Source organism: Macaca thibetana, chromosome 2, assembly GCF_024542745.1.
Source record: "Macaca thibetana thibetana isolate TM-01 chromosome 2, ASM2454274v1, whole genome shotgun sequence".
Classification (NCBI taxonomy): Eukaryota; Metazoa; Chordata; class Mammalia; order Primates; family Cercopithecidae; genus Macaca; species Macaca thibetana.
The window spans coordinates 133,524,611-133,548,339 of NC_065579.1; the positions used below are offsets into that span (position 1 = coordinate 133,524,611).

Consider the following 23,729-nt stretch of genomic DNA (forward strand, 5'->3'; position numbering starts at 1 on the left):
TTAAAAGCCATGTGTTTCTTAAGCTGGCCTCACCATGCATAACAGCTACAATAAAAATCTAGACTCTCCCCGCCCATCCATCTTTTCTTTTGTGTGTCATGTAGAGGTTCCCATGTGAAGGAAAGATCTCCAGAATAAGATGAGAGATAGCTTTTATAAGAACACCAAATGATAGAAATTATGGAAATCATGATATTGAAATAATGTCTTCCAAGTTAAAACAATCAGGTACATTTTTGCTTATCAGATAGTCAAGAATAGCTAAATTTGAATGTTGGTCAGAATTCAAGGAAATGTTATTCCCACGTATGTTGCTAGAAGAGTAGTACATTTGTACCGCCTTTCTAATGGGAATTTTGATAGTGTATATTAAAGTGTGAAGTGCAGATGTCCTTAAATTCAGTGATTCCTCTTCAAGGTATGCTACATACTTGCACATGTATAGAAAGCAGCCTCTACACGATGCTCATTACAGCATTGTTCATTATAGTAAAAATATTGAGACTCATCAAAATGCCTATCATCAGGGGAATGATCTATGCACATATATGCAGCAATTTAAAATAATGAGGAAGACTTACACTACAATGACCTAGGAAGATACCTACACAACAATACAGATAGCATAATCCCACGTGTATTAAAAAGAGAAACCAAGGCCAGACACGGTGGCTCATGCCTGTAATCCCAGCACTTTGGGAGGCCATGGTGGGTGGATCACCTGAGGAGTTCGAGACCAGTCTGGCCAATGTAGTGAAACTCCGTCTCTACTAAAAAAAAATACAAAAATTAGCCGGGAGTGGTGGCATGCACCTGTAGTTCCAGCTACTCAGGAAGCTGAGGCAGAAGAATCACTTGAACCCGGGAGGCAGAAGTTGCAGTGAGCCAAGGTCGTGCCACTGCACTCCAGCCTGGGTGACAGAGCAAGACTCTGTATCAAAAAAAACAAGTTAAATCTTTATATATAAAAATATATGCACAAAATAAATATATATTTATTTAAATGTATATAAAAAGGTTGTGAATAAAATATTTGCAAATTATATATCTGATAAAGTTGGGAAGAAAATATTTGTAAATAATTATCTGATACGTGATTTGTGAATATATATTATTCACAAATAGCTGATTACATATATGAGGTATTTACTTGTAAGTTATATATATCTAATAATCATATATCTGATATATATCTAATAACATATACAAATATCTCTATATGTATTTGTAAGTCACATATCACAATATATAAAGAATGCTTACAACTCAAAAAAGGGCAAATAACCCAGTTAAAAAATAACAAAAGGTTTAAATAGACATTTCTCCAAAGAAGATATATGAATTGCCAATTGGCACATTAAAAAATGCTCAAGATCGTTAGTCACTGGGAAAATCAAAGTCAAAATCACAATCAGAGAATACTTCATGCCTATTAAGATGCTTATGGTCAAAAAGACTGACAATATAACAAATGGCGACAAGGATGTGGAAAAGTTGGAATCCCCAAACTTTACTGATGGGAATGCAAAATGGTGCAGCTGCTGCAGAAAACAGTTTGGCAGTCCAACAAAAAGTTAAAGATAGTTACCATATCATCCACCAATTTCATTCCTAGATATATACCAAAGAGAATTAAAAACAGGCATTTACATAAATACTTATACAATAATATTCATAAAGCATTATTCATAATAGCCAAAAATTGAAAACAACCCAAATGTCCATCAACTGATAAACAGATAAACAAAATATGGCATACATAAAATATTATTCTGCCATAAAAAGGGATGAAATACTAACATATCTACAAAATGGATGATCCCTAAAGACATTATGCTAAAATGACACAAGTCAAACACAAAATGCTTTTCATATGATTCCATTTATATGAAATGTCCACAAGAGGCAAATCCATACGGACAGAAAGTAAATTAGTGGTTGCCAGGGGCTGAGGAGTGGGAGGAATGGGAAGTGACTACTAAAGGAATGATGAAAATGTTCTAAAATCAGATAGTTGCACAACTGTGTGAAAACACTAAGAACCACTGAACTGTACATTTTTAAAGAGTGAATTTTATGGCATGTGGATTATATCTCAATAGAGCTGTTATTTTAAAATAAATAAAAATTGTAAAAGGTCTTGAAAAGTACCTACCAAGCCAGTAACAGTGGTTATGTAGGGAAAGGGAATTAATATATTTTTAAGAGTAAGAATAGATTCACAAACCCTGGGCAATATGATGAGACCCCCGTCTCTACAAAACGTAAGTTAAAAGTTAACCGGGTATAGTGGAGCACACCTATAGTCCTAGCTACTCAGGAGGCTGAGGTGGGAGGAGTTCGAGGCTCAGTGAGCCATGATTGCACCACTGCACTCCAACCTGAGTGAGAGAGCAAGATCCTGTCTCCGGGAAAAGAAAAAAAAGAAAAAGAATACATGTGTATTAGTCCATTCTCACACTGTTATGAAGAAATACCCAAGACTGGGTAACTTATAAAGGAAAGGGCTTTAATTGACTCACAGTTACGTATTGCTGCCGAGACCTCAGGAAACTTAGGATCATGGCAGAAAGCAGAGGAGAAGCAGACACCTTATTCACTAGGTGGAAGGACGAAGTGAATGCAAGCAGGGAAAATGCCAGACACTTGTAAAACCATAATCTTATGAGAACTCACTATCACCAGAACAGCATGGGAGGAACCGCCCCCATGATCCAATTACCTCCACCTGGTCCGGCCCTTGACACATGAGGATTATGGGGATTACAATTCGAGTTCAGATTTCAGTGGGGACCCAGAACCAAACCATATCAACATTCATATATTTCTTTTTACTTACATAATTAAAAATACATTTGAAAAGAAAGAAAAGTCCTAAGCACCACTTGAAATGGTGGTGTATTATGAGAAATGTATAGCAGTGTGTTTTACTCTTTTTAATTTACAACCTAAGAATAAATATTTATTGTAGAAAATATGCATTCGAGGACACTTTTCTAGGCCCTTGGTATATAAAAATGCATAAGCCATATTCCTTTTCTTCTAAGACTTTATGGTGCATATCAGAGTAGAGGCATGTACACAGCCAATTGTTAAATAGTGTGATAAATGCTATGCTACTAACATCTGTCTCTAGCTCTGGAAGCACAGGGACAAGGGACCCAGGGAAGAGGAGCTGAACTTTAAAAGATAAGCAGAAGTTAACCAGGCAGAGAACAGCTAAGGCAGATAGGCAGTGAGAACAATGCGGGAAAGGCCTGCCAGTATGCTGGTGCATGGAGTTTTCTAAGAACAGCGAACATCAGTGGCTGTGATCCTAAAAAAATGTCTTGTGGGCTGGCCATGGTGGCTCATGCCTGTAATCCCAGCACTTTGGGAGGCCGAAGTGGGTGGATCATGAGGTCAGGAGATCGAGACCATCCTGGCTAACATGGTGAAACCATGTCTCTACTAAAAATGCAAAAAAACAAAATTAGCTGGGCACGGTGGCGGGTGCCTGTAGTCCCAGTTAATCGGGAGGCTGAGGCAGAAGAATTCTGTGAACCTGGGAGGCAGAGCTTTCAGTGAGCTGAGATCGCACCACTGCACTCCAGCCTGGGCGACAGAGTGAAACTCCATCTCAAAAAAAAAAAAAAAAAAAAAAAGAAAAAAAAAAAAGTCTTGTTGGGGAGATTCTTGCAGATGAAAGGGTTGACTGGAATCAGACTAAGAAGAGCCTTAAGTAATACCTTGCTAAGTAGTAAGGTCGTTATTATATCGACTAGACCAGATGGAAAGAGACTAGAGACAGGGAACTCAGTTAGAGATTCCTGAATTAACCAGGCAGGAGAGATGAGCTTGTGAACAAGAATAGGGGCAGTGGCAGTGAAGTGGGAGATCAGATTCATGAAATCTTTCATAGAATAGGCAGGACTCTGTGGGAGGGAGAAGGGGATGTGGTAGTGACTCCCAGAAGCCATTAGTTGTCAGAGCACATATGGGAAGATTATAGTCAGACTTGTTTGCCCCTCAGGAAATAAAATGGAGCTGAAAGAGTTTCATGTCCAATAGGAGAAAATATGTCCTACACTTCACATGCCTCTGGATAGACAGACTCTCTCAAGCTCTTGTGACATTATGTGCTGGTGTAAAGGATTATTTGTTAACATTAGAATTAAGCCGATAATAGAGTATGTACCATGCACTGTATCAAGTGCTTTACATGCATAATTTTATTGCATCCTCAGGACACTGTTTTGTAGAGATAGAAAACTAAGGCTTACTGATACTAAGAAACTAAGTTCAAACCCAGGCAGCCTGACTTTAGAGGCCAATGTTATAAACTTCTGTGCTCTCCTGCCTCAGACAAGATGCCTCTGAGAGATTAAGTTAAGCAGCTTCACTTATTTACTTCCAACATAGTCAAGCCAGATAATAAACTCATCCTCCTTTCTCTCTCTGCTGATCCAATGCACATCCAGAGCATTCATCACTTTCTCCCAGTTGAGATCAAAGTGACTCTTCAATCTTCTCAGTGACTTTCAGGATGTCAGCAATGGCCACGTGAGGCAGGTGCATCCATCAGTGAGCAGCACAGCTCTCTAGCCTTCCAGGGAATCCAGGCAATAATGAAGGGTATTCCAGCCATTCTTTTAGGCCAATGAGATTATTCGACCTAATATTTGGAGAGTCAGAGACCCACTATGGGAAATGTAGGTTGTTTTTTACTACCTAGCATATATTTACTCCTTTTTGGTTATCATCATCCCTTACTTTTATATGGAAGACTATATGTGGTCTAGGTTTGGTCCATGTAGTTGGGCTGAATGCACTTCATGTCTGCCTTCATGGGTGAGTGCATGATTCAGGCCTGACCAATCAGAGCATCTTATCTCCTTTTCCCTAGTAACTGGCTCAGGGTTGGGCATATGATGTAATTCATTCCACTGAGAGTCAAGTCCAGGACACTTTTTCAAATCGACCAGTAAGAAAAAAAGCCCTCTATTTCACATGTTTAGACATATAGAGAAGAATCCAGGGACATCAACAGGGCAAGACTCTCTCTGAGCAGGTAGCCAAAACAGAGGGATAAAGAACCAAAATACGGAAACATGGAAACGTTGAGCCCCTGAATCAAGCTGTTCCTGAAACCTAAGAAGAACTTTTCTGTTGGCTACACAAGCCAGTACATTTCCCTCAATGTTTAAGCTATTTTGAATATCTGACAACCAAAAACAAAAAAAAAATTAATCAGAATAAAGAAAAACTGAAAAAACTTGTCTCAAGAACAACTAGAAAGTTCTGAGTGGGCAGCTAGCTAGCTTGCTTGCAAAAGAAACATTTAGAGGGGGCCGCTACTTTCAAGGCATTTACCAGGAAGATCTACCTAGGAGAAGCAGCTAATGTAAGAGCTGTCACACCAGGAAATGCTCAGCATTGGCCTTTAAATAGTACATTACATAGAGGAGCTGTGGGGCCTCAGCAACCAAAGAGAAGGTTAAATAATCTCTGTGCCCATAGCGTGACTCCTGTCAGCCCAGCTTTCTCACATTCTGGTAAATACAATTTCTTGTATCCTGACATCACACATGTAAGTCGTCCCTCTCAAAATGTCCACCCTCATCAAGCCCAGGTGTTTAAATCCTAGGCATTTCAAGACTCACCTCTAGTTTCACCTCCTCCAAGGAATCTTTCCTGGTCATTTCAGCCTTTATTGGCATCTTCTTTGAGTTCCTATAATGCTTAACCTTAATACCACCTAATGGGATCCAGGCAAAAGACTTGAGTTTGCATATTTGGTTGGGAAGATATTCCTGGAGCTTGATATTCATCTGTGTCAAAGGTCCATGGGGAGAACACAAAAAGAGGAATTTTAGGTTACTGCCAAGTCCACAACAGGTATGGATTTTAATATTGCAGGGAGAGAATGATAATATTCTATGATTTTGCAGTTCTACAGAGGGTATACGTAGGGAAAGAACACGTACTCGCCATGAGTGAGTCTAGGCATTTAGCCTTGAGTGGGGGCAACTGCAGCTTCCGTCATTCCTCCAAAGGGTTGAGAATTTATGCAGAGCTGTGGGTGTAGTGCTGTCAGACACCCTGCAGAGGTGATGCCAAGAGTAAGGCTAAATACGCCATTGTTGAGAGGGAGTCCAGAAAGTCAGACTTCAGCAAACACCAGAGAATCTATTGAACTGCTCTGATGGGAGGATCTGTAAGAGCAATGCTGAATAGTAACATCCCTGATAAGAGACATCATGGAGAGTAGCTGCTGGACTTGTGGCCACAAACAACAAGAAAATCCTTTGCCTGGAGCTGCCTCTGCAAAGAGCAGTTAGACTCTAGCTGGAGAGTCTGACAGAGAAACACTCCCTAGCAGAGGCTCAGCTTCTTGCCTTTCCAGCATGAGAAGCTGTGTGGTTTTGTGTTCAAGATCACAGACTCTGAACTGACACACCTGGCTGGAATAATTCTCTTCCCCTGACTACTGTATGACCTTGGGGAAATCTCTTAATATCACTCTAAGCAACAGTTTTATCATTCATAAAATAAGGATAATACTACCACCTCACAGGGATGTTAGACAGATAACATGAGATAATACATATAAATGATTTTACTCCATGCCTGGCACAAGGTAAATGGCTCAGTAAGTGTTAGGCATCATCATCATTATTGTCATTATCCAGGGGAAGATTGTGGGGATTAGAAGGCACACTTGTTGGTATGTTGAGACACCTTCATTGAAAAGACAGAATAAGAAACTCCTCCCTGAAACCTAGAGCAGATGGTGGCCCAGGATTGACTGGGGACTCACACTGATCATTGAGAATCTACATTGTAGAAACCTCAGATTCCTATTGCATAGGTGTCCTACAAAGAAAGGTTACAGAGATTCTATCTTGAATTGTTTGTGAATTTTTCCACATGCATTAGTTTTGCTGGATTATAGACTTCTATAACACAACTATATGTTTCACTTCTTATTAAATCTCTCACAGGGTCTAAGTCAAAGTCAAAGGACCATCATTGATCCGTTGATTGGCACTAGAGTGGTTGGCCTAGAGTGGGTGAACATAGTCATTCTCAGTTTCAGAAAATCTTGCACCCCATCAGAAAAGCATAAGAGGAAACATGAAAATTAAACAGAGGATGCAGCAACATAACAGTTCTATAAAGATAGTACATACTGGGAGTCTAAAAAATACCCATATCTCTTGACATAATTCTATTTCTAGGAAATCATCCTACTGAAATATCTAAAGAGTAGAAGAAACTTTATGAAGAAAGCCATTCTTTGAACAGAATATATAAGCAGAAAAATTTTGAAACAATCTAAATATCAAAAATAGAGGATATGTTATATAAACTATGAATCTTCTTCCATGTAAACCTGCTATTAAAAATAATGCTTAAGAAGCATTTTCAAAGGTTTAACAAGTGCTTATAACATAATGTTCAGCAACAAACAATTGTATACAAACTAGGATCTCAATTATGTTCAAGTGTGTAGAATATTGACAGTGGGCATTTCTGATTTGGGGTGTTTCTAATTTTCTTGTTTGAACTTTCTATTTTATATTTTTCAAGTTTCCTGCAATAGTTATGTTTTACTTTTATAATCAAAAAACTATTGAAATATTACTTTAAATTATGCATGTGAAAAGATTACCTGGTCCAGGTGGTCATTGCACGCAGCTGAAGGTGTTAAATCTAGCTAGACTCTGGTCTGGGTCTTGAGAGCTTAATATCTATGCCCCACCTTCCCTGCCAAACAGGTTAGCAAGCTGGCAAGCTGGCAAAGGAGCCTAGCCTCTTCCTCCCTACAGGACGCTGCAACATCAAAACAAAGCCTTCTAAATACTCCCCTAAGGAAGACTAATATCTGTGATGTAGCTACTCTCTTCTGAGACATAGAGGAAAAAAAATAGGTCTCTCTCATAACAAGACACCATTCCCTTCTCAGGTTAACCTGCCATTACCTTCCAACACATAGAAGCAGAGGGCTGTTTCTGCAGCCCTATCCTACCCAGTCAGCCCTCTGTGTGCTCTCAACTGCTATTCTCACTGCAGACCACCATTTTCAGACAAAGCTCTGAAAAGTCCCTCAATGCCCAAGAGCCACAGGTTGTGTTTGTGTTAATTACTACAGTGCTCAGTTCACAATATCACTTAATAAAAAGTAATAATTTTCAAGAATAGATTCACAATCTTCTCAGTTATCAGAACAGTGAAAGTGATTTATTGCTTATTGGAACAGTATTATAAATGTTGGTTTTGTTTTAATACTTCATTGATGAATCACATAATAGTTTATAAAATCATATTTTTACCTGATACACTTAGTTGGCCATGTTTTGCTGATTACAACAAACAGATGAAAAAGAATTTGAGTTATTTCCTTTTTCCTTCAGTATCTCAAAGGATGTTCACTGTGAATATTGACAAAATAATTTATTATTATTTTCCTAGATTCTGAACATCTGTCTGCTAATCAATTCATTAGAAATTCAACTCAAAAAGAAAGTTTTTGGAGATAGTATGTTAATATACCAGTTTAGAGAAAACAACATACAATTACTTTTGCACAAGGTCAGTTGGAGAATAGTTTGAGAACTGTCTAGAGACAGCAAGATATTCTCAAGATGCTCCAAGTATCCATTCTGACTCTATGACTATTCTGAGCACAAACTCAGGATTTTAGTTTCCTTCACTAATACCTTGTAATAAAAAACCTCCATGTATTATTTATGAGAACAGTTAAGCAGATAAATAATAAAGTCTCCTGACACTTCAAAGGAAAATGAAGAAAATATGAGTAAATATAAAATCAATTCATCAGAGACATTTTTAAATTCCAGCTGTTAGAGTCAGAAAGAATCGCAGAAGATCATTTCACTCCACCTCCTGGCTTTATGCTGATAAGGTACTACGCTATCCATATGAGCGAAGATGAAGCCCCAGGTTAAGGGGCAAGCCTGTTGCCATACAGCTGGTTAGCACCAAGAAGCAAAGTGAAGTTAGATTTCAGTTTCTAGTATCCTCATACTGGCCTCTTCCCAATGAGCCAAGCTACTTCTCTTTTAAAAATAATTCTGTCTGGAGCATTAAGGGGGCCATCCGTACTGATTCTTCATGTTTTAAATACATATTGTTTGCCAGTCATTATGCTAATAAGAATACAAAAAGAAAACTATATGTAGTATCAGCACTTGAAGACCTCACAATCCAGTAAGGAAAATGTCAACATGAACAATACCCATATGATACTTGCATAGCAATATGAGCACAGTGCTGCGGGAACATAGAAGATGGAGCAATAAATTCTGCCAGGAAAGTGTTAAAAAGTTTCACAGAAGAGCTAGGCCCCAAAGGATGAGTAAGAGGTATTTAGGCAGAAGGAATGATGAGAACAAAGGCATGGATGTGAACAACATGTTTGAGGAGCAGCAAGCATACAGCATGAAACATACTGCACATCTAAAGCAAAACAGCCTTTGCTTTTACACAGACCTATCATGGTAAATCATCCTCACAGCTGTACACATTTAGGTAATCTCTATATTCCCCAGCCCTTCTAAAGAGCATCATTGTGTTCTCCTTGCCTGTATCCATGCTGTGCCCTCTGTCAAGAAAGGCCTTACCCTTTTCCTCTATGCCAACTCCCCACTGTCCCTCCTGATACATCTACAATATTACCTCTTCTCCAACCTCCCCGGGAGAGTTAATTACCTCTTCGTTTGTGCTCCTATAACAACTTTTACATCTCTTGTAAGAGATTACTTGAATTATTTGCTTACGTACATGTCTATCTCCCAAATAAGTCTAAAAACGGTAGGATTCTAAATAATTATATGTTTGATAAATATGAATGAATGACGTTTTCTATGGAAAGCTCAGTGCTAAGGGTGATAGAGAGATAATATGCACATACGCACTCTCAAAGGAAATAGACAGACACATAGATAATTTATAAGTAGAGGAATAATTCTTAGAATAGAAACTCCCAGGGAAACATTTTCACTCAACTGAAAATCTAACTGCAATCTACAGATTTTCACATACAACCACTTGGCATTGACTTAAAACTCCACCTAGATAGGTTCATAAACTCAGATCCTTTTCTTGTTACGTTCTTAGAGCTCATAAAAGGTGGACTGAAAAGGCCGTTCTTTGGGTATAATTTAGTCATATTAAACAGAATTGTAAGGGAGAGAAAATGACTGTCTAGTCCTTCATCACTGGGCATGTAATCCATTAAAAAGGTGTTAAGCTCATTGGTAAGTGTAAAAATGAGAGGAAATGAGTCAACTGACAAAAAATGCAATAGACAATAAACTAAAATTAATGCTTCACAAATTCTCACCTTCTCTGCCTTATTGTCTCAATTTGTTGTTCTCATAAATTATCAGAAAGTAAAGCACAGCCACTGCTCCTAAAAATAAAAATCTTATTAAACTTATTATGCATAAAACTGCCTGAAGACATTGGCTCTCCTTTGACCTCATGAGTTACTCAAGATACTCAATCCCAGGGTTCAAAAAATATATCTCATTAGCAGTACGAGATGTCAGCCGATATGTTATTAAACTGTCTGTCACTCAAGCCTCAATTCTGAAAAATACCTAGGTCACCTAATCCTTTATGCCACCCACATCTTTTCACATATAATAACAGGAACTTTAGTGCCTGGAATTGTTATTAATAATAATTCCAAAAACTCAATCATTTCTGGGATGCCTCTGAATTAATGGGAAAGAGGCTACTATCTGCCCGACAAATTGCTACCCACCGGTAAAAGATGATTGATAGAGGATAGATAATGTATTAGCCTCCTTGGGCTATGTCATAATCCATTCAGCTGGCTATAACAAAACACCATAAACCAGGTAGCTTATAAACAACAGAAACATATTTCTCACAGCTCTGGATTCTGGGAAGTCCAAGATCAAGGCACTGGCAGATCTGCTGTTTGGTGAAGGCCTACTTTCTGGTTCACAGATGGCAACTTCTTGCTATGTCCTCACATGGCAAAAGGGGCAAGAGAGTTCTCTGGGGCCGCTTTTATAAGGGCAGGAATCCTATTTCTGAGGGACCTGCCCTTCATGACCTAACTACTTCCCCCACCTCCCAATACCACCACATTGAGGATTAGGGTTCGACATATGAATCTGGGGGTTACACAAACATTCAGACCATAGCAGACTATCTTAAAAACCACAAACTGGGTGGCTTAAATGATAGAAATTTATTTTTTCAAACTTTTGCTAGCTGAAAGTCCAAGATGAAGGTGTCATCAGGGTTAGTATCTAGCAAGGCCTCTCTTCCTGGCTTGCGGGTCACTGCCTTCTTGTGGAATGCTCACATGACTTTTTCTCTGTGCACTGACAGAGAAAGAATGAAATGAGCTCTCTGGTATCTCTTCCTCTTTGTATAAGGTATTGGATTACGGCCCCACCCTTATAAGCTCATTTAACCTTAATTATCTCCTTAAAGGCCCTATCTCCAAATACAATCACCTTTGGGTTAAGGCTTCAAAATATGAATTTGATGAGAGACACAATTCAGTCCATAACAGATAGACGGATGGATGGATGTGGATGGATGGACAGATGCATGGATGGATGTATGGATGGATGCATGGACAGGAGGGAGGGAGGGAGAGAGGGAAGAAGAGAAGGAAGGAAAGAAGGAAGGAAGGAAGGAAGGAAGGAAGGAAGGAAGGAAGGAAGGAAGGAAGGAAGGAAGGAAGGAAGGAAAGAAGGAAGGAAGGAAGGGAGGGAAGGAGGGAGGGACGGAGGGAGGGAGGAAAGGAGGGAGGAAGGAAAAAGGCAGGGAGGAAGGGAGGGAGGGAGGAAGGGAGGGAGGGATATGATTAACTCATGAAGGAGGCCTTAACCCGAAGGTGATTGTATTTGGAGATAGGGCCTTTAAGGAGATAATTAAGGTTAAATGAGCTTATAAGGGTGGGGCCACGAAGGAGGTAGGACTACAGTCAGACTTAAATCTGCTGGAAGCAAACTATTGCCTGTGAGGTAAAAAATTGAAAAGTGTTAGAAAAGCCTCACATTGCTCCAACATGCTGCACATAAACACACATGGGCCACAGTGCCTAAAATTTCATATTAATCAAAGATTCAACAAACATTTATCAAGGAAGAACTTTCTATCTGGCACTGAACTAGTGTTACAGAGTATGTTAACTGAATTCCTCGCTGAAGACATTTACATTCTAATATGGATGAAAAAAATCTATGTATAAGAAAGTTGTTCTTAACCTGAATTACACAAAGGATCACTTGTGAGACTTTAAAAAAATACATATTCCATAATCATATCTTCTGAATCTAAACAGCCTGAGGGATGCCTTGGGCATTGAGATATATATATATATATATATATATATATATATATATATATATATATATATATATAAAACATCTCTCTAGGGGATTCTGAAGCACAGCAATATGAAAATCCCGTCCAGACCTGAGATAAGCATTGGCCTTTTCTTCTAAACACTAATGACTCTAGAAGATAATATGTGAAGAACCTACTACCTCAGTGTAAATAAACTCTCTAGATGGCTAGCAATAAATGATCCAGAACAATATGAGACTACTGAGCAAGAGAAGGCATGATTGATTTCAGATAATGCACATTAAACTTGATAGAAGACATGAAATCCCTTTCTAAACATAAAAGATTATTATTACTCAGTAGGTCACCATTTTACAAGGCAGATCATTTCATTTTAAGAGCTTCCAAATACTGAGCCAACACATGGTTCTTTTTTGTAACTTTCTTCCAATGTGTCTAGGTCTATACTTTTCAGTGCATGCCTTCTCCAGAAGTCTTCAGGGTGAGGTTCCACAATGCCTTATGTCTAGAACATAGCCCTCTGAAGCTCCTGAGCAAATCTGGACCAAGGCTGATCAAGATCACTAGGCTTAGCAGCAGAAGTATTTTAGGAGTCTGGAATTAATTTTGTGGCCATTATCCCAGGCTTCAGTGGGTTATAAGCCCAGGGCAGCTGAATATCTGTTACACTGCAGTGTTCCTTTTCATCCCGCCTGCTGCCAGCCCTCAGTCTAACCCATTCAACTGACTTCTATCTGGGGTTCCTGTTCTCCACTAGAGCTCTCACAGGAACCCCAGCCTGTTTGGTTGGTCTGATACTCTGTCCAGTCATTGCCACCTGCACACTTCAGGGCTGGGTTCCATTCCCTATACATCTAGTCAGTGGCTGGGTGATATTTCCTTACTATTGACATGCCTGAGCTGCTATATGGACTCCTGGCTTAGATCAATTGATTCTCAGATGGGATGGTTCTACCCCCAATAGAATGTTTCAGAAACTGTTGATGACATATTTGGTTGTCATAACAGTAACATCTGCCTCCTTCTACAACATCACCACATGTTTACTGGCATTTAGAGTGTGCAGGCCAGAGAAAACAGACATCCCACAATGAAAGCACTGTATAATCCACCCAAGGATTCGTTGTACTGTGTTCTCAAACACTCATATAGATGAAAAACCTCTCTGTTAGTATCTGAGCCTAGAAGCTAACTCGGTTTCACACATAATCTCAAAGTACTTTTTGCAGCACGTTTTAATATACAACTAATTTTCCAGGACAGTTTCTACTCTGTAAATCATGGGGAGGAAACTTTACCAAAAATTGTTCACCATCCTGAAAATCACTTCACCAATACTACAATGACATTCTTGCTATTTGAGTCACAAGTACAAAGCTCCTGTGACAGTCTGCATTTGCAATTTCCATTCTTCATGTAGGTATAGCATCTGACTAACTCATCATGTCTTTTAGTAACCAAGCTCAAGCACTTATGTATTGACATATATATTATGTTACTTTTAATTATTTTACACTTTTAAACCTTTATCTAAAAATTAGGGCATGATATTAATTTATTTTCTGTGTGAAATTAGGTATGTAGAGATATTGTATTACCTAAAAATTATATTATCTTTGAAAGTAAAAAGGGAACTACAAAATATCTGTTGGAAAGGGGACATTAGGTCTGATAGGTTTAAGTTCAGTATTAGTCTTTATCCAGAATACAGTGAATATTCTCAATAAACCCTGTAGATTCCAACCATACCCTTTCATGGCTTGGCCCTTACAGCTGCATCAGTTCCTGCACTTCAGCTCCCAACAAGGCATCCTGCAGGCCAAGGATGTCTCAGGATGCCTTGCAGACAAATCTACCCATTGGCAGATGCCATCCTATAATTCAAAAATAAATCCTAAAAATTATTTGTGTAATTCATTTGAATTAAAAGTTTGATTCAGCAATAATAGCATAAAGAGATTGGTTATTAGTTTTAAAACCTATATTTCAATAATGCTTTCACATATATTGATTTCATTTGATATTCACAACAACACGATGAGATGATAGAGAAGATTGTGAATTTTTTTAAATTATACTTTAAGTTCTGGGATACATGTGCAGAACGTGCAGGTTTGTTACATAGGTACACATGTGCCATTGTGGTTTGCTGAACCCATCAACCCATCATCTACATTAGGTATTTCTCCTAATGCTATCCTTCCTCTAGCCCCCACCCCCGACAGGCCCCAGTGTATAATATTCCTCTCTCTGTATCCGTGTGTTCTCATAGTTCAACTCCCACTTATGAGTGAGAACATGCAGTGTTTGGTTTTCTGCTCCTGTGCTAGTTTGCTGAGAATGATGGTTTCCAGCTTCATACATGTCCCTGCAAAGGACATGAACTCATCCTTTTTTATGGCTGCATAGTATTCCATGGTATATATGTGCCACATTTGCTTTATCCAGTCTATCATCGATGGGCATTTGGGTTGGTTCCAAGTCCTTGCTATTGTGAACAGTGCTGCAGTAAACATATGTGTGCATGTGTCTTTATAGTAGAATGATTTATAAGCCTTTGGGTATATTTCCCAGTAATAGGATTGCTGGGTCAAATGGTATTTCTAGTTCTAGATCCTTGAGGAATTGCTACATTGTCTTCCACAATGGTTGAACTAATTTACACTCCCACCAACAGTGTAAAAGTATTCCTATTTCTCCACAACCTCTCCAATATCTGTTGTTTCCTGACTTTTTAATGATTGCCATTGTAACTGGCATGAGATGGTATCTCATTGTGGTTTTGATTTGCATTTCTCTAATGACCAATGATGATGAGCTTTTTTTCATATACTTGTTGGCCACATAAATGTTTTCTTTCCAGAAGTGTCTGTTCATGTCTTTCACCTACTTTTTGATGGGGTTGTTTTTTTCTTGTAAATTTCTTTAAGTTCCTGTATATTCTGGATATTAGTCCTTTGTTAGATGGATAGATTGCTTCTCCCATTCTGTTCACTCTAATGATAGTTTCTTTTGCTGTGTAGAATCTCTTTAGTTTAATTAGATCCCATTTGTCAATTTTGGCTTTTGTTGCCATTGCTTTTGGTGTTTTAGTCATGAAATGTTTGCCCATGCCTATGTCCTCAATGGTATTGCCTAGGTTTTCTTATAGAGTTTTTATGGTTTTATGTCTTACATTTAAGTCTTTAACCCATCATGAGTTAATTTTCGTATAAGGTGTAAGTTTTCTGCATATGGATAGCCAGTTTTCCCAACTCCATTTATTAAATAGGGATTCTTTTCCCCATTGCTTGTTTTTGTCAGGTTTGTCAAAGGTCAGATGGTTGTAGATGTGTGGTGTTATTTCTAAGGCCTCTGCTTTGTTCCATCAGCCTATAAATCTGTTTTGGTACCAGTACCATACTGTTTTGGTTACTGTAGCCTTGTAGTATAATTTGAAGCCAGGATGTGTGAATCCTGCAGTTTTGTTGCTTTTGCTTCGGATTGTCTTGGCTATATGAGTTCTTTTTTTGTTCCATATGAAATTTAAAGTAGTTTTTTATAATTCTGTGAGTAAAGACAATGGTAGCTTGATGGGGATAGCATTGAATCTATAAATTACTTTGGGCAGTATGGCCATTTTCACAATATTGATTCTTCCTATCCATGAGCATGGAATGTTTTTCCATTTGTTTGTGTTCTCTCTTATTTTCTTGAGCAGTGGTTTGTAGTTCTCCTTGAAGAGATCCTTCACATCCCTTGTAAGTTGTATTCCTAGGTATTTTATTCTCTTTGTAGCAATTGTGAATGGGAGTTCACTCATGATTTGGCTTTCTTTTTGTCTGTTAACCGTGTATAGGAATGCTTGTGATTTTGCACATTGATTTTGCATTCTGAGACTTTGCTGAAGTTGCTTATCAGCGTAAGGAGATTTCGGCTGAGATAATAGGGTTTTCTAAATATACAATTATGTCACCTGCAAACAGAGGCAATTTGACTTCCTGTCTTCCTATATGAATGCCCTTTCTTTCTCTTGCCTGATTGCCCCGGCCAGAACTTCCAATACTATGTTGGATAGGACTGGTGAGAGACAGCATCCCTGTCTCATGCTGGTTTTCAAAGGAAATGCTTCCAGCTTTTGCCTATTCAGTGTGATATTGGCTTTGGGTTTTTCACAAATAGCTCTCATTATTTTGAGATGTGTTCCATCAATATCTATAACACCCTCGCTGTCAGTATTAGACAGATCAATAAGACAGAAAATCAACAAGGATATTCAGGACTTGAACTCTGTTCTGGACCAAGCAGACCTAATAGACAGCTATAGAACTCTCCACTCCAAATCAACAGAATATACGTTCTTCTCAGCACCATTTTGCACTTATATTCTAAAACTGACCTCATCATTGGAAGTAAAACACTCCTCAGCAAATGCAAAAGAAAGGAAATCATAAAGTCTCTCAGACCACAGTGCAATCAAATTAGAACTCAGGATTAAGAAACTCACTCAAAACCACACAACTACATGGAAACTGAACAATCTGCTCCTGAATGACTACTGGATAAATAACGAAATTAAAGCAGAAATAAATAAGTTCTTTGAAACCAATGAGAACAAAGATACAACGTACCAGAATCTCTGGGACACAGCTAAAGCAGTGTTTAGAGGGAAATTTATACCACTAAATGCCCACAGGAGAAAGCAGGAAAGATCTAAAATTGACACCCTAACATTACAATTAAAAGAACTACAGAAGCAAGAGCAAACAAATTCAACAACTAGCAGAAGACAAGAAATAACTAACATCAGAGTAGAACTGAAGGAGATAGAGACACAAAATAAAAAACCTTCAAAAAATCAATGAATCCAGGAGCTGATTTTTTGAAAAGATTAACAAAATAGACGGCTAGCCAGACTAATAAAGAAGAAAGAGAGAAGAATTGAATAGACATAATAAAAAATGATAAAGGGGATATCACCACTGATCCCACAGAAATGCAAACTACCATCAGAGAATACTATTAATACCTCTACACAAATAAACTAGAAAATCTAGAAGAAATGGATAAATTCCTGGACACATACACCCTCCCAATACTAAAACAGGAAGAAGTCAAATCCCTGAATAGAACAATAACAAGTTCTGAAATTGAGGCAGTAATTAATAGTCTACCAACCAAAAAAAGCCCAGGACCAGAAAGATTCACAGCTGAATTGTTAGAAGTACAAAGAGGAGCTGGTACCATTCCTTCTGAAACTATTCCAAAGAATAGAAAAAAAGGGACTCCTCCTTAACTCATTTTATGAGGCCAACATCATCCTGATACCAAAACCTGGCAGAGACACATCAAAAAAGGAGAATTTTAGGCCAATATCCCTGATGAACATTGATGCAAAAATCCTCAATAAAATATGGGCAAACCAAATCTAGCAGCACATCGAAAAGCTTATCTACCACAATCAAGTCAGCTTCATCCCTGGGATGCAAGACTGGTTCAACATACACAAATCAATAAATATAATCCATCACATAAACAGAGCCAATGACAAAAACCACATGATTATCTCAATAGAGGTAAAAAAGACCTTCGATAAAATTCAACACCACTTCATGCTAAAAACTCTCAATTGTGTATTTCTATATCTGTTTTAAAAAGGAGAATCTTGAGGCTCTGAGATTCTGATCAGCTCAGTCACAGAGCTAGCAGGAGAGCTGGGATTGGAGTCTACACCTTCAGAAGCCAAAAGCTGTGATATTTTCGCTTACATAACACTGCCTCTAAAGTGAGACAAGTAACAACAGGAGGAGAAAAACAACAGAAAGAACAAAATAAAAAGAATCAATATGAGATGCTGAAACATGTAAATACTAATAGGGTAATGGTAATTTCTGAAAGCCTAAAGAGGAAAATTCCACACCACAATCCAAGAGATCTAATTAAGCAGGCTATTTTGTCACCTGAATATACTCTTCTATTACAACCCACTACAGGTCACATCTTTGCACCCATTGTATACAATGCCTGTGTGCACACACAAATGGCTCCCAAAGAAGACACTTAAAAATAGCTGTGCTGCCCTCTACTGTTGAAAAAAGAGCAAGCATGAAAACTGCAATCAGATTTGCTACTTAAGTTGTGTCACTAAGCTGATAAGTGAACAGCAGCAGAGTGCTACAAACATTATTTCATTATTATCAATTAGTGGTTCAATAGTAACTTTAGCATTGAAATAAATATTTTGACATTAATGAGATCAGTTTATTTGGCTTAACAAAGACAATATCATAATTGTTTATTGTTGGTGCTATCCTTGTTACTTGGACTGTGTGCTTAAGACTAGCTGAATAGACATGAATATTCAATACTTAAAGCTAGTTTTCAGATTCTTGTAATGTCAGGGCTAAATAAACCTTAAGGGTCACATAGAGGTAAACGGATGTCTTACACATGACAACTCTGATCCATAGGCAGCAGCTGCCTGGAGAAATGTATAAATAAGGATTTGGAGACTCTATCCAAGCTCAGTGACAAAGAATATTACTATTGATTAGTAATGTCTTCCAAGTAAGAGAAAGTGAGATAATGCTATATGTGCAACATCCATCTGTATCTGGGCTAAATCAGACTGCCATCCCTAGGCTCGTCTGATCACTTTACAGATGAGGAAATCAAGGCCCACTGAGATGAAATTGCTTGTTAAAGATCTCATTGCTGCTGGAAATTAGGCTGGGTCAATCCTATTACTGGGTATATACCCAGAGGGATATAAAGCAACTCTACCATATAGATACATGCACACAAATGTTCATTGCAGCACTGTTCACAATAGCAAAGACATGGAATCAATCTAAATGCCCATCAGTGACAGATTGGATAAAGCAACTGTGGTACATATACACCATACAATACTATACAGCCATAAAAAAGAATGAAATCTTATCTTTTGCAGGAACATGGATGGAGCTAGAGGCTATTATCCTCAGCAGATGAATACAGGAACAAAAAACCAAATACTTCATGTTCTCACTTATAAGTGGGAGCTAAATGATAAGAACTTATGAACACAAAGAAGGAAACATCAGACACTGGGGTCTAGTTGAGTGGGAAAGGTGGGAGGAGGGAGAGGAGCAGAAAAAATAATTATTGGGTACTGGGCTTAATTCCTGGGTGATGAAATAATCTGTACAATAAACCCCCATGACATGAGTTTACCTATGTAACAAACCTTCACATGTACCCTGAACCTAAGACGAAAGTTTTTAAAAAGTACCTATAATGTGAAAACCCTTTACTAGTGGGATTAATATTGTTTGGGCAATTGTCATTACTGTAAAAGTGGCTGTTAATAGCATTTTCTACTTGCTGTGTGCTGGGCACTGTACTATATTCTTTACTAATTATTACCTCATTTAATTATCAAAGACTCCTTTGGCGTTGGATATTATTACCCTTGTTTTTTTTTTAAAAAAAAAGAAAGAAAGAAAGAAAGAAAGAAAGAGAGGGAGGGAGGGAGGGAAGGAGAGGAAGGAAGGAAGGAAGGAAGGAAGGAAGGAAGGAAGGAAGGAAGGAAGGAAGGAAGGAAGGAAGGAAGGAAGGAAGGAAGGAAGGAAGGAAGGAAGGAAGGAAGGAAGGAAGGAAGGAAGGAAGGAAGGAAGGAAGGAAGGGAGGGAAGAAATTAGGCCAGATCAAGAATTCAAGCATCCTGTATTCTGGAACATTCTTCTTGCCATTAGATATAAGTTTCTTAGCTAGACCTCCAGGAACGGAGGACAAGACATTTCAGCCCAAACTTTATAAAGTAAAAAGTGTGTTCATTCTCAATACAGCTTTAAGATAATTCTTTACTGTCACCAAGGCACATGTTTTCTTCTTTACACAGACCAAAAGGCTTTGTGAAAGGTAAGGACACAGGCAAAGCCTTTTCCTCTTACAATTGATCTTTTTGATGATTTGTTCATAAAGAAATAGAATTTCCCATTGTGGAGTCATTTCCATGGTTACCTATTGATTTCCTATAGGAAGCATACTGTTTACACGGCCATCAGGTCTTTATTGTGGAGGGTAAATCACCCTCTGAGTTTTCGCTTTATCTGCAACCTGAGGCATGTAAAAATGAGCTCTGCAAAATTACCAGAACAAGATAAATAAATGATTCATGCGAATTGGTTTTGCATGAATAAGTGATTAATCCTCTCTTTCAACTTTGCTATGAGAGAATGCAGAATTAATGTAATTCTATGCAAACAGAAGCCCCCTTTTCTGAATGCTGACCTAATTGTAGGTATTTATGAGGCAAAATATATGTAAAATTTCAGTGGTTTTTGAAAAACTAATGATACTGCTACTGAAAATCAGGAACCAAACTTCTCTTTATAAACCTTAACTAAGGATGCACATGGATGAGATTGTGATTTACCCTAAAAGTTCCTTCAAAGCATCTTGTAATTTGGCATTCCAAAGGTATATGACCTTAGCGTTCCAAAGCAGGACTTAGAATTGCTCACCAAATAGCCTAGTCCTTAAACCACAGTCCATGTGGCAGCCTTAGCAGCCTGAATTAATTAGGTTCTTAGAAGAAACACACCTAGGACTCCAGAGTTTTCACATAATGAGAAATCAGTGGACTATTCAATAAATCAGTAGAACACTCAAGAGCCCAAGACAACATCAACAAAAATAAAATTCCTTTAACTGGGGACATAAAATAACAATTCTATTCTATGGAGATGTGCCTCAGCATTGTGCTAGAAGCTTGGGTCTCTTCCTCCAAGAGTATTTCACCTGTAGTCAGGAACTTTGAACATAAATCCAGACCAACCAAGTGTTTCTATAAAAGTCACAAAATAAGAATACTAGGAAGAAGAGATCATCTTGGGCTGGAAGATGAGCAAAGGAGGCTTCTTAGTTTGTGCAAAATTATGGCTTTTGCCATTACTTTCAATGGCAAAAGAAATTTTGGCAAAATATTTTTTAGGAGACTTGCAGAAGCAGTGAGATTTGAATAGATATAAATAGAAAATTACAGTAGCTAACAGTTAGTGAGCATTTACCATAGGACAGGTGCTCTGCCAAACCCTTTATACTCTATCTTATTTTATCTTCATAACTATCCAATGAGGTAAGTTATTATCATTCTCTTTTTTATAGGTTAGATCAATGAGGTTAGACCAGGCGTGGTGGCTCACGCCTGTAATCCCAGCATTTTGGGGGACCGAGATGGGTGGATCACCTGAGGTCGCAAGTTCGAGACCAGCCTGACCAATATGGAGAAACCCCATCTCTACTAAAAATACAAAATCAGCCCAGCATGGTGGTGCATGCCTGTAATCCCAGCTACTTGATAGGATGAGGCAGGAAAATTGCTTGAACCCGGGAGGCAAGGATTACAGTGAGCCAAGATCACGCCATTGCACTCCAGCCTGGGCAATAAGAGAGAAACTTTGTCTCAAAAACAAAACAAAACAAAAAACAAGGAACAAAAGAAAAGAAAAAGAAAAAGAAAGCTGAGGTGCTAAACAACTAGTGTGACAGGGCTAGTTCCAATTATTCCAATGCATACTGTCTCCTGAGTCTATAATCATAACTAAACCATTTCAGGCAGAGAGAAAAAGGGAATATAGTGGCAAGAAAGCAAATCACATAGCAAGAGAGTGACAGAGGGTAAATCACTACATCAACAGAGAGTGATGTAGCAAAGGGAGGAAGGGCTGGGAAAACTGCATGAGGGCGGATTACAGAAAGCTCTGAATGCCATTCTTGGTAGGATAAGATGTGAGAACTGAACCCCAACTGAGAAGGTGCCAATTAATTCAGGTGGCACTGACCTGTGAGGCTAAGGAGGTCTTAATCACCAGAACACTAAATGCTCATTATCCAACCTTTTAATTAGCAAAGAAACTACCCCATCTGGAAAAGTTTTCAGCAAAGAACCAAGATTTGATCATGCTGTTAAGGAAAAAAAAAAAAAAAGAAAGAAAGAAAAGAAAAGAAATAAACAATCCTCTGATCTCTCCCAGGCAACAAATCTTGGATTTCAGATGTATGTTTTCTTATCTTCCAGGTCCCCATTGGAGAGAAAATGAGGAAAAGGAAGAACAGATGGGAATAAAAGCAGAAGGTACCTGATGAAAGCAAAAAAGCAAGGCTGGGGGAAGGGTGTTTAGAGAAGGACTGGGAGAACAAAAGCAAAGAATTCTGAAATGTAAGGTTATTTCCTCTGCTGAACTACACACACAAAGTGGTTCTATTTACTGCTTTGCAATATTGAATGACTCTAGCAAGTACTGGTGGCAATCGGTGCCTAGGAATAATCACATGGATCTCTCAGCAGAAAGGTGACTTTACAGAACCAGGTCACTAAAAAGGGCCTGGGGCATGTATATCACCACGTAGGTATGAAAATGCAGGACAGAGTCAAGCTATGCCAACATCTTCAATTCATACATGTGAAAAATGAAACCCAAGAAGGTCAACAGAAGGGGCACTGGCCTGGGAATCAGAAAGGTAGTCTTTTCCCTGAAGGAGGATAAATAATTTTTCCCAAGGTGACAAGATAAGTAGTAGAGTGCCTACATTTTGTTTCTTGCCTCTTAGGAGAGCATGTTTTCTTCTGTTCCCATGAACTTCAGAATGAGCCACATCTTTACGCAAAGCCTCCTCTGCCACTTTTATGTGTGACCTTAGGTAAGTTATCCTCTTTATCATACAGAAAAATAAAACAAGTTCTTTGATCTCAAACAACTACAGTAAATCAGGCACAGATGGGTAGGCAAAGTCCAACAGGAGGAGTTGGTGTTAAGTGACTCAACTTTCTTCCCAGCACCAGGATCATAGTATAATTATAACTAAGAGAGTAGAATTTACCACTTCAGTAGGGGAAAGGCTCCCCGTGCTTTTTCACAGCTTCCAAAGTTGGTTTGATGATTATGGGGGAGGAGAAGGAAACTGGGACAACACCTTCAATACTAGATAGTATTTATCAGTCACTCAGAGCTGTCCACCATGCTTACAGCTTGGTGTATATTATTTCATTCAATCCCCCAATAATCCTTTAGATTATTATTTCAGTTGTACACATGAGAAAATTGAACTTCAGAAAAATTAAGGGACTTGCCCAAATCCCACTAGATTTAGCACCAGGCTCCAAACTAATAGCAAACTAGAGAGCTCTTATGTGAACAACCGTATTACTGCAGCTTTCCCAGTGTAGTTGCCATGACCAACTCGGGGCTCTCCAGTCCAAACAAGGAGGTCGTGCTAATCCATTCATACATCTTAACTCCCAGGAATCATTTCCATTCCCCATGGAGAGAATTTTGGAAAGCAAATTCAACAAATTTTGCAAGGTACTGGGGGAAATGTGGCTATGACACAGACATAAAAGA

General features: G+C 38.5%; 1 protein-coding gene across 1 annotated transcript in view; it reads left to right on the forward strand.

Annotated features, from left to right (window-relative positions):
• The window catches only part of LOC126948999 (uncharacterized), a 229,927-nt gene that overhangs the window by 165,832 nt on the left and 40,366 nt on the right, over window positions 1–23,729 (forward strand). The window contains exons 4-5 of the mRNA XM_050781413.1: window positions 22,406–22,462; window positions 22,939–23,028. Coding sequence (XP_050637370.1) covers window positions 22,406–22,462; window positions 22,939–23,028 — 147 coding nt within the window. The remainder of the gene's footprint in view (window positions 1–22,405; window positions 22,463–22,938; window positions 23,029–23,729) is intronic.